General features: G+C 40.1%; 1 protein-coding gene across 2 annotated transcripts in view; it reads left to right on the forward strand.

Annotated features, from left to right (window-relative positions):
- Positions 1–12,691, forward strand: part of AOPEP (aminopeptidase O (putative)) — a 237,014-nt gene that overhangs the window by 12,498 nt on the left and 211,825 nt on the right. For both annotated transcript variants that reach the window (XM_056848223.1, XM_056848222.1), the window contains exon 3: positions 7,145–7,301. In XM_056848223.1, coding sequence (XP_056704201.1) covers positions 7,145–7,301 — 157 coding nt within the window. The remainder of the gene's footprint in view (positions 1–7,144; positions 7,302–12,691) is intronic.

Here is a 12,691-nt window from a genome sequence, read left to right on the forward strand (position 1 = left end):
GGGATTGGAAAGAGTTGCAGTAATGGAGAGCAGTGCAGGAAAATGCTATGTGCTCTCCATGCACAGGTGTTTGACCCAAGCCATTGTTTTAGAGTTGCCCATAACAATGGGATCCTGTCTGTAATAGCTCTTAATAGACTGATCTCCTGAGTTTTGCAGATGTAGCTAAATATGCTAAATGATGTATGATGTTCATATAGCATGTGTGCAGTATGTGATGCTATTTTAATACAGAAATCACTGTGGCCTACAATGTGTTAAGGCATTTATTTGTTGGTTCACTGTCTTGTGATTGATTTGTAAAGCATCTTGGAGGAAACTTTCTTCTAGTGATTTTGATGCAGAGATCTGTGAAGCATACTCCGTCTGTTTTAAGCACTTTGCTTGATTTCATCTTAACCGCAGTGAACAAATTAACTAGATTCTGGGAGCCCTGATCTTCCTAGATAGTCACACATAATGTTGCTAGGGTAGTAGCATCATATCTGTTGTAGTCAAGCATTGTGTGTGTGTGTGTGTGTGTGTGTGTGTGTGTGTGTGTGTAAGTAATGCCAGGGGGGCCAGAGGGAATCTTCCTCTGGGAGCTCATGGTGGCTCTTGGAAAGACAGGCTGAGAGGCCAATGGAGTTAACAAAAGCTAGTTTCTATTTCAGTCTCATGAAGTGCCATCTTATATACACATTTACTTGGAAATGAGTCCAATGTGTCCAGTTCAGCTGACTCCCAGGTAAGTGTGCGGCACACCTCTGTAGCCTTAGTCATACTTTAGAGCAGGGCTGAACTCAGAGCAGGGCTGTACAGACAAAGAATAATTTGTCTCTCAGTATTTTGTATTCAGGTGTATCTACCAAAGTACAAATAGTTGTGTGAGAAGCTTCTGTGAGGAGGTAGGGAGTGTGTTAATTACCATGGGCTTATGACTTGTAAGTGGCTTATGACTTGGGGGTGGGTGGGGAAGAATTGTTTCAGAAACAAGGGCAAAAAAACCCTTTTAGATTTCAGTTGGGGAGGGTAGAAGGTATATTAGTGTTGATGAGAACATAGTTAAATACATTTTGAAACTGCAGTCTCATCTGTTTTCCGTCTGCAGTATTTGGGTCCTTAAGCATCTTATTGTTTACAATAAAGCATATAGCGCTTTACAGTTCTTGTGTACAGTCTGATTATATGCCTGTGTGTACTTGGGGCATAGTCCCAAGTGAGTGTGCACCTGAAAACTCTCCTCAAGTTCTTTAATAAGGAAATGAGGAGACAATATTTGCAGAAGATTTCTGCGATTGGAATTCTATATATGGAGTTCTTAGCAGTTCAACAAATTCTGGCATTCTTACTAATAATTTCTTATTATAGTTTTGATGACATGAGATTTTAAATAAACAATTTTGAGTTTAATTTTGTTCAGTATATGCAGTCATTTTTGAGTGTGAAAAAGAATGCTTTGTAACTTGAGAAGTTTAATGATGGAAATTTTTTTAAACATGCTGTTCATTAGTGTGTTCCGACTGATGTCAGTATTTCACAGGGTTTTTTTTTACTGATTACACTCTGAGTTAGCAGTCCAAAGTTGTGTCCTCTAATGCTGTAGAGCAGAAAAGACACTTGTTTTATTTCCCCCCCAGTATTTTCAGAGTCATTTTTTCCTTTGGTAAATGTAAGCCAGTTTATGCATCTTTCTCAAAGATGTAATGCAATGTTTTTTTCCTTATTTAAAATTAAAGGGATTGTAAAACGGACCAATTATTAGAATTAACTTAAGTGTGGGTATGTGTTCATTTGTTTTGACTGTGGGAAACTATTGTGACTGCTTTGTTGCAAGGGATAGAGATGGCTTCTCACTACAAGTCTCTATTGTGAAGAACTCACCACTGTGTTCATATTTAACCATTGCTGCTCCCCCATCATGCAGTTAATGCTTTCAGTTCATTGTAGTCACTATAAGTATGGAATCAATTAAACAAAACACAAAGTCACACGCATCTTTCCTCCAACGTATTTTTTTAAATGTGAAGAAGCTTTAGCAAGCTATGACTTCAAGCATAGGCAAGATGGGTGCTGAAAAGAATTGAGTAACCCTTTGCCTTCTTCCTAGTGGTATTCTTTTCTGGGAGGGGAAAAATGCTTTGAGGGGTGATCTCGAAGAAAGAAATGGCTACATGACTTCTTCCGCCACTATATTGCCTCTTGTATCTGATTTTGGTTTAAAAAAACTGGAGTAGGGTAAGGCCACTTGTAACTTTGTTATATTTTGTGGACAAGTGTAGAAGTGTATACAAAGCCTCTCGCTTCACCCCCAGTTTTGTCAGCAAGACCATGGAATTTTCTTTGTTCTCATGTACACTGGTACTTTAATCCATTTGGGGTTCACATTGTGTTTGCTACTGTCCAGGATCCCAACCTAGGCTATTATTTCTCATAAGTGTTCATAAGTTCCTGTTCCTGGCTGTTTCTGAAATCAGATTGTCAGCTGCAGACTAGTTGGTGAGTCACCCAAGAAATTCTTTGTGTTTGATTCTTCAGCAGTGCTGCGTATACTAGAAAATGCTGCCTCTTCCCTTCCAGTTGCAATGGAGTATTTGGCCTAACCTGGCTACAAGGCTTTAGTGCCTGAGCTGGTGACTCAAGCAGCTTCTTGGATGCCAAGCCAGCAGCACTGGAAGAGGAGCTCTCTCAGCCCCACCTACCTCACAGGGTGTCTGTGGTGGGGAGGGGAAGGGAAGGTGATTGTAAGCTGGTTTGATTCTTAAGTGGTAGAGAAAGTTGGCATACAAAAACCAACTCTTCTTCTCCTCCTCCTCCTCTTCCTGTCTTGCAAATTGTGCTGCAAAGGAAGACATTTTTTGTGCAGCCTGGCTTGGATGCTTCTGGGGCAGCATCAGTATAGCCACCACTTCAGATCCATCCTAACCAGGCTGCATAGGATCTTGCTGGGTGCACGGGGGGAGGGGGGGAGCTGGCTGTATTTTTTTAGAGTGATTGTTTGTATGCCCCACCCCGTGGGCAGTTTGCTTTGCCGGAAATTACTGTGGATATGTAGAGGTGTAATGAAATTCCATAGCTCAAGTTTTCCCAAGAGCATTGTTTAATCTCTAAACTTGAATTTTACTGGTGAGTGGAATTGGTTCTCCTGGTTGTTGTCTCTTGTCTACCCACACACAAAGGCTCAGATTCTGAACACTTTCCTGGGCTTTGTATGAGTTGCACTCTTGTGTTTGGTGTGTTTTACTGTCCAGGAGTACAGGGAACATCTTTTCCCTTGCTAAAAGATACTTAAATGGGTTTTTGTCAGTTGCTGCAGATTGTTAGCTTGTCTGTTCTATTTAAGCGATCTGATTTCATCACATAATGTCCTGGTAGAACCATCCGTTTGATTATGTTCAACAGATTTTTAATTAAAATAGAGGTTTGACTCTCTACAAGAATATGTTGGCATTGCAGCATTATGTTCCAAACTGATGTTTTACATAGTGTTTTCATGGCTGAATTTTAAAAACAAATTCCTGTTTAAAACATGCACACAGTTGTGACATTATAATAACAACAATATTCATTGGCCAATTTTTTAAAAAAGCAACAACCAAAATAACTCCTTGGTGGCAAGGGAAAAATGGCTGTCACAGGTTTTTGACCTCCCATACTTCAGCCATCCAGGCTCTGATTTTTCTCAAAACTTTCAGAAAAGCAGGTTTGGGATAGATTGGAGAAAAGCCAGGAAACCCCCTAATGCACCACAATGCTGTGGGGAAGCAGGAAAAAAATCACTTCCCAAAAGCATTGATCCCAGGGTATATAGCTCATGTAGAAAAGGTCTTAGAGAACAGATCTGGGTTAAAATCTTTCTTCTTCTGAGAATTCCTAAGGCTGATTGAGAAAGTAACATCTTGCCTCCATTTCTCTTCAGCTTTTTGGCTTGTGTACTAAGTGAACTGCAATACAATTGCTGGGTTTCCTTTTTTCCCATTTAACAGTGCAGTCCTAAACAGAGTTACACCCTTTTAAGCCTATTGACTTCAATGAACTTAGAAGAATGTGGCTCTGCTTCGGATGGCATTGTAAATTTCATAGCTGGATAAATTAATAATATTGTCTGTATTTTAGTCCACCTTTCAATATACCAATTATTAACAGAATTTATTTTTGTAGAGAACAAAAGTTAAAACCCAATTACAATTGAAATATCGACAGCACTGTTTCATGGAGACCCTCCAATATAGCTACCAATAAATAGACAACATCTATATTTTCAGTCAGAATATATGATTAAAATATTTTCTAAGATCACTGAAAATGGAATAATTAACATCAGACACCATTATCACATCTAGCACTATTGTTTGAGATATAGAAATAAAAATTGTTTCAGAGGGTAGCCATGTTGGTCTATAGTACAAGAGCTTGATTCAAGTCCAGCAGCTCCTTAGAGACCAACAAGATTTTTGGGGTATAAGCTTTCGAGAGTCCAAGCTTTGACTCTTGAAAGCTTATATCCTGAAAATCTTTTAGGTCTGTAAGGTGTTACTGGACTCAAATCTAGAAATAAAAATGTTTCTAGGTTTGTTGGTTGGTTTTGTAGTCAATATGTTGCTGCAATCGTTGTTGTAATCAATATGTTGAAATCTTGCCAGTTTCTCACACATTTTAATGTAATACTGGATAAGGAAGTTGATTATAATAAGAGTTACTGGTACAGAGTATGAAAGGGAAGGAGTTAACTTTTGTATTTTCTACAGGAAACACTAATTACAATCTAAGCCTCGCTGCTGTTTTTGCCTGTCTGTTGGACCATTTCAGTACCATGAGGAAATGTGAATTATGTCCATGATTTTGTTTGTTTCCACTCTAGGTGGTGCTGTGTCCAAGGGAGCCACACAAGGGCAGACTATTGACTATAGACAGCAACACAAATGCAAGAGGAAGATGAGGATATAATCATGTGGGTAGAAAGGCACAGAGCAAACAGACAAGTCATAAGGCAATCACATTCTTGGAAATATTAAGCAGAAGGAACAATAAATGCCCCAAATGACTAGATATTGATGAGAATACAGAGAAAAATAGGTGAATAATTTTATCTGTTGGAGTTTCTGGAAATGTCTTTTACAATGGCATAACCACTCAGGTTTGTGCATATAGTTTGGAAGTTTTTAGTAATGGTGGAGAATACAGTGTAGTCACTTACCTGCCTCTGTACAGAACCTTCGTAAAAGGTTGTTGACTCCTAATTTATGTGGAGCCTTAGAGTATTCAAACTACTTCACATGGATTATTGTGGTAATTATGACAGTTCTGTAAAATATGTGATTATTACAGTGCAATCCTAAACATTGTAACATCCTTCTAAGTCCATTGATTTGAACGAACGTACAAGGGTAAACTCTGCTTAGGATGGCACTGCTATTAACCCATAATTGCAGATGAATAGATGTGTCTGGGAGATAGGCCTAAAAACTAAATTAGGCTGGACAAGGGTGGTCATGTTTGTTTTGTCATGCTCTGCCTTATTAGGGGTGTACTTTTTATAAGGGAAGGCGTGCATGAGTGACAGGACCTTAATCTTTTCCTGCCTTCTGTACTTCCCCTCATCCAGGCTCACTTCTCATATTAAATTTGGTTTCGGAATAGAAGTGTAACATTTCCAGTGTTTTTTGAAGCCAGGGGGGAAATATTTCTAGAAAATTTCCAGAAATAAATATCGTTCTTACTTTCTTATCAAACCTAAATTATTTTTAACAACATATACAATTGTATTGTCAAAACTTTGCTGTAATCTATGAAATACAAGCTGATTTTGTTCTAAAATTTTCTCGTGTGCTCCAGTAACCAACGTAAATTTGCAATATGATCTCTAGCACCTCTTCCTTTTCTGAATCCCACTTGAATATCTGGCATTTCTTGTTCAGTATGGTAATAGTCTTTGTTATAAAAATTTGAACTTTACTCACATGATAAATTAATGTGATGGTCTGATAGCTGCTGCAGACTTTGACGTCTAGTTTTTTGGGAATTGGAATGTAAATTTATTGTTTCCAGTCTGTGGGCCATTGTTTTGTTTTCCATATTTGTTGGCATATTCTTGTCAAAATTTTGATGGACTCTGTTTCTGTGGCCTGAAATAGCTCTATTGATATCCCATCTGCTCCTGGTGATTTGTTTCTCCCGGTTGCTCTCTGTTCACTTCACCTTCTTAAACAGTAGGTTCTTCATCAAAAGCTTTTTCTTGGAAGCAATGTCATCCTTTCATCTCTTTTGTATTGTTTCCACCTTTTCTTTATTTTGTTCTGTATTTCCATGTTGATCTTTCAGCATGCCTAACTATACTTTACATTTCTCCTTGATTTCTTGGATCTTGTGGCACAGATCTCGTGTTCTTTCTTTTTTGTTCTTTATTTCTTTACACTGGTTATTATAATAGTTCTCTTGATCTGTATGTACGAGTTTGTGGAACCCTGCATTTAGGCTTTTTATTCTGTTTCTGTCACCGTTTACTTTTGCTTCTCGTCTGTCTTCATCTTCCAGCACTATATGTCTCAACATAGGATTTTCAAGGTAAGGGTTGGTAAGAAGTGGTTTACCATTGCCGCCTTCTACATAGTACTAACCAGTGGCACTGCCATTGTCTACGAAAGAATCTCTGCCAGTGTCACCTTCCACTACTGCTGCTGCTCAGTAGCTAGCCTTCAAGGATTCCTCCCCTACCACCATTGGAACTGCCTGTTCTCTTCTGCTCGTGTGGACTTTGACCCCTGAAGGGGGTGGATGCATCTTAGTCTGGTGTCACAGCTGAGACCATTCCACCTTGAGTGACTCTGCTAGGAGTTTAGCCTCTTGATAGAGACTAGGCCCTTTATGGTATTACCCTCAGCTGTGTTGACACACACACAAACCCCCTCACCACGGGCAGGTGTGCATGCAAAAGGGGGAGAACCATGATACCTCTAATATTTTCATAAAATCAGAATTCTTAGCACTTCCTTGTTGCTATATTGGTTTGTGGTTTAGTCATAAAGTATGATAATATAAAATCAATATGGCAGAATTTGAAGGGGAAAAAACCCTCAGGCTTCTTGGGCAGCTGACAGGGAAGCACTTGCTAGGTTTAGCAGGACAAGTGGGTATGCAGTAGATAACTGATGCTTTTTTTTCATAGGCATATTCAGTTGGTTTTATTATGTGACCATGCCGATGCCAGCATCTACCTTCACTATTGCTGTTGGATGCTGGTCAGAAGTTAAACAGGAAACTTGTGGAACTGATGCTCAAAGGAATGAGGAACGCTTTCCACTGCACTCAAAGGCGGATGTCAGGTTGGTGATTACAGCTTAAAAATATGTACTTTACAGAGTATTCCATTTCTTGTGTTATATAAGAAAATGAGTCATCAAAGTCAAGGAACAATAGCAGAACATGTTTAATCAAAGCAGAGGGAAACCATGTAAGAAAAATTAGTTCAGTGGGCAAGGATGGGCAAGGGTGTGTTGCGTTTTTAGAAAACAAATCTGTTTGTTGAGTAATGGTTTCTACATGGATTCACTTTAACTGAAGTGTGTGGAGAATGAACATCTTAGCTATGCAAGGCTTTCCCCCTCAGTTATTATTGTATTTGCTTTTTAAGTCACTGCAACTGTTTTTGTTCCTGACACTGTAATTATCTTCTGGATGTTTGCAGATCTACATCTTTGGTTACATTGCTGGGACAGAATATAGGGGTTTTCAAGTTCAAACTCTTGTTTTGTTTTTGTTTTTAAATTTCAGTTATGAACCCTAGTTGAAGTTTTTTAAGGACCACTTTAATAAGAATAGTGAGAGATAATGCTTTGTTTTAATTTACAAAGAGCTTACGCTTTTAAATTTTAGAAAGTGTTTGACTTATTCTCTTCCCACTTTCATATGTCTATGATAGTCTACTTTTTTAGACTCCAAACTTGAAAACATTCTCCTTAGTACTATGATCTAATCATGTTTCTATATTTTTTTACTTTTTCCAATCCAGCGATATTTGAAACACCTTGCATTTGATAGTTTCCTTTTGTTCATATTTTTGCAATCTAATAGTTCCACAGTAAAGCATGTTATAGTTGTGATATGGTTTGCATTTAAAGTTTTCGGGTCTGCAACAGGTCATCAATTGTTTTTTGGTAAGGATCATGTTCAAAGGAATTTGATATACGATGTTGTTAATACATTCTTATCTCAAGACTGTAAACATCCTTCAGAATATCCCCATGTATTAAGAATTTATTGGCCTGATTCTACAGATGATAAACAGATCTGTGCTTGGTGCAGATGTAAATGCTGATCTCTTAACCATTGTTAGCCATAGTTAAGAGATTAGGAGCTAACTACACACTCCATTGTCCTCCCCTTCTACCGTGGCACCCTCTTTCTACCCTCGTTGGCTTTAACTATGCCTTAGTACTGACCAATTTTAACCAGGCTTTATTGCAGTAATCAGTGCTGTTGTCTCTTAATGAGGATTTGAAGCAGGGTTATAAATCCTAGTTAAGAGAAAGCCTAGTTAATATTAACTTGCTTATTATTTCAGGGAGTAGCTGTGTTGGTCTGCAGTAGAATTGCTAGATTTGAGTCCAGTAGCACCTTAGAGACCTTACGAAGGGAGCTTTGATTCTCAAAAAGCTTATACCCCCCAAATTGTGGTACTTATTATTGGTGCAGATGCAATACTAAACTGTGATGTTAACAAGGGATGAGAGGGAGCAATCGATGGAGGAGAGGAGGAAGGGGAGCTTGTGAGTTTCCAGCGTGTTATTAGCATTGTTACATTCATATTGGATTATAGTTGAAACAACAGGAGGAGGTCTTGGCCTCCTTCCCTATTCTAGGCATTCCAGAGGCATCTTGGTTGGCTGCTGGTCTAGATGGACTGTTGGTTTGATCCAGCATGTCATCTCTTATGTTCTTAACTCCAGAGCCATGGACCATCTCTGCTGGAATCTTTTTAAAAGCTTCAGAGAATGGAGGAAATAATCAAAGGCAGTATCTTCCAACAAGTGCTTTTATATTGATTTGGGTGCTAGTAAAGATATAAATCTAGGAGGGGAAAATACACAAATTGGTTTCTGTTGTCCTAGGCAGAAGAAGTCATATTTGCAGAATTTCTTCCTTTACTGCTGGTCACAAAAAGACAGAGATAATCTGTCAGTTTAAAGATCGCCTTCCAAAGGCAATAGGTACAGCAGCAATAAATCTGGATTACCCTTCAGTAGAAACTTTTTGAGTGGAAATGGGAATAGGACATTAACCTGAGATAAACCATGAATGAACTAGCATGGTAGACAAAGCTCAGTTAGAACATCAGATCACATAATTGTCAGTTTCACTATCAGGATCTTATACTCAGTTGGATAAAATACATTTCAAATATTTTTCTTGTGATTTCTTTTTCTTTTCTTGTTTTCCACACAAATCCAACATTTTTACTTGTAAAATTATTTTTCCTTGTTCATGCTTAACTGTGAGAATGAATGGGGCCATAAGATAGTACATTAATTTAATGACTTCATGATGGTTTAGCCATGAATTCCTTAAATGCCAATTTCACCTTTCAGTGTTTTATTGTTCATCCCAGCAAGGAATATTGTCAATGCTCCCCTTGTCTAAAACATGTTCTGAGACTCAAAAAAGCTCAGGCTTTTTCTGTTTATGGAACAGCTTCCAACAAAAGGTCAGGGGCTTTTCTGAGACTGTAAAACATTATTATTCTGGAAAGCTTTAGGGGCATTCTGAGCCTGGGCAAAGGGTTGTCTATGTAAGTGCTGTCAAGTTGCTTCTGATTTATGGCAACCCTATGAATTAATGACCTCCAAAACGTCCTATCATTAACAGCCTTGCTCACGACTTGCAAACTGAGGTCCATGGATTCCTTGATTGAGTCAATCTATCTCATGTTGAGTCTTCCTTCCTCTTTTCCTAGCTTTATTGTCTTTTCCAATTACTCTTGTCTTCTCATGTGACCAAAATACAATAACCTCAGTTTGGTCATTTTAGCTTCTAGGGAGAGTTCAGGCTTGATTTGGTCTAGAACCCACTTATTTGCCTTTTTGGCAGTCCACGTTATCTGTAAATCTCTCCTCTAACACTGCCTGTCAGCTTTATTCATTTTCCAGCTATCACACCCATACATAGGAATGGGGAATACTATGGCATGAATTATCTTGAGCTTGGTCTCTAGTGACACATCCTTATATTTAAGAATCTTTTCTTACTCCTTTATGGCTGCCCTTCGTAATCTTAATCTCCTGATTTCTTGGTTGCATTCTCCCTTTTGGTTGATATTGGAGCCCAGAAATAGAAAATCTTGAACAATGTCAAATTCTTCATCATCAACTTTATAATTGTGTAATTTCCCAGTAGTAATTAGCATAAAGTTTTATTAGACTGCATTAATGTAGGTTTAATATATTGTGTATTTTTTGTTTTAATATTTAATTGTTTTTATCTTTGTGATTGTACACAATTTTATGTCTTTTATATTATTGTTACCCACCTTGGGTCCTGGATTGCTCATAAGAAAGGCAGGTATATAAATATTTTGAGTAAATAAATAAACTGTTCCCCTGCCTAAATTTTGAATCTGTTTTCTTTTAAGTAATTATGTTAAAAATTTCAAGTGGCAGGGATGCAAATTGTGGCCATCAGAAAGATGTCTGCAAGTTAATAGACTTGATACTCAAGCAAGTCAGCCAAGCCATATGTCAGTAAACCAGTGTACTGACGGAAAATACAGCCCCAGATGAAATATGTCAATTAGAACCTGAATGTCAGCATACTTCAGTGTCACTACATGTCAGCATATATATTGAATCTTCCAAATAAAAAAGTACCTATATGAAGGGGTGAAGGTAACTTAAATTTCTTGCCAATTCTGTCCCCAGCCCTGCCACTTGCTTGGGCTTTACTTTCCAGGATGTATCCTATGGCTGCTCCTGACCATGTCCTCCACTGCTGCGCTATGAGGTGCCTTTGAACAAGCTGCTCATATGCTATCTGAACTTCCAACCATCCCTTACACCCTCCCTCCTCATCCTGGTCAGCAAAGCCTGGCATAGGAGTGGGATCTGGGCTGCTCACTGAGGGACAAGAGAGGAAGCAGAATGGGGAAGCACTTGTTGAAGCAACGATGGCAGTAGCAGCACTTTGTCCCTCAGATTCTAAAGATTATGCTGCAATGTGTATCTATAGAAATGAACAGGGTGGCCCTCCTGGGCTTCTCAGAGGCAGCTGTTTCCCATCTGGCTATACGCTCTTCCACCTCTGCTCCCAGGAGGGCTTTGAGTCAGCATCTCCCCCTCCCCTGTGAACCCCCCTTTGTTTTGCTTCCAAGTAGGGCTGTTGGAAAAAAAAACGGTAAAATTCGGATTTGGCAAAATTCGGCCCGTTTTTATTCAGGAAATGCCGAAGTCCGAACTCCCCCGCTTCGGGTCCGTGCAATTCAGCATGAGATCCGGAGTTTGGGGAAAAATTCGGCCGAATAAAGCCATTAAAAACACAATCGCGCCTTTCTGTGGCTCTGGGGAGGCATTTTTTGGGGTAGAGGTCCCAAACTTTCACCGTAGCTTGAGGGGACCCTTCTTGCAAGAACCCCCAAGTTTTGTAAAGATTGGGTCAGGAGGGGCTGAGATATGGGCCCTAAAAGGGGTCCCCCCTCCTTAATGTGCATCTCTGACAACGGGGGTTTGCAATTAGCAGAGCTTGCCGCCCACGCCCAAAGCTCCCAGCCCCGACAAACAGCTGAGCTGTGGGGAGCAAGGGCGGGGCAGGTGCGAAGAAGTTTGCAAACCATGCAAAGCAACACATTTGCAGCCATGCAAACCATGCAAAGCAACACCTGACACCTGGGAGTTTGCAAACCATGCAAAGGGACAGAGGCAGCTAGCTATGCATAAGGAGCAGGAGGGGGTGGAATTTCCCCTTTTGCATCGGACTCAGGACCAGGCAAATGCATTCTTTAAGTCACAATTTGAAAACCAATTTTGTGCAAGCATCAAAATAGACCTAACCGATCTTATGAATGAGGGAAAACCTGAGGACACACAGGTCCTCAACCCCCCCTCAAACCAGGGAGAGAGAGACTCAGGGGGCATCCCCCCGCAGAACAGGCGAAAGCCCCCTTTGGCTTCCCCCCCACAGAAAATGCTCCCTCCCCCCCACACACAGACTCTGCTTCCCCCCCACACACACATACACGGGAGAAAAATTATAGAGAAAAGCCCCAAAATGGGTCTTACTGTGGATGTCTTCTGTTCCATCTTCTTTGCACCTGCCCCGCCCTTGCTCCCCGCAGCTCAGCTGTTTGTCGGGGCTGGGAGCTTTGGGTGTGGGCGGCAATCTCTGCTAATTGCAAACCCCCATTGTCAGTGATGCACATTAAGGGTGGGGAAGAAGACCCAGCTTGGCCACAGGAGAATGCTGCTTACTAACTGACGGTTATGCAGCTGCGCCGAACCCCGAATTTGCCTAATTTATTTGACGAACACCCTGAACTCGCTGAATTCGGCTCTGCGTTTTCCCGCTTTTTTTTAGTTCGGTTCCATCCGAACGAAAAACCGCCGAATCAGGGGAAATTCGGCTGTTTTTCGGTTTGGGACGAACTGAATCGACAGCCCTACTTCCAAGCAGTGGGAGAAGTAGCCTTGCCAAACTATGGACCCCTCCTATAGCAGCTTCCAGACAGGAA

The sequence above is a fragment of the Euleptes europaea genome, chromosome 4 (genome assembly GCF_029931775.1).
Source record: "Euleptes europaea isolate rEulEur1 chromosome 4, rEulEur1.hap1, whole genome shotgun sequence".
In the NCBI taxonomy this organism is placed as follows: Eukaryota; Metazoa; Chordata; class Lepidosauria; order Squamata; family Sphaerodactylidae; genus Euleptes; species Euleptes europaea.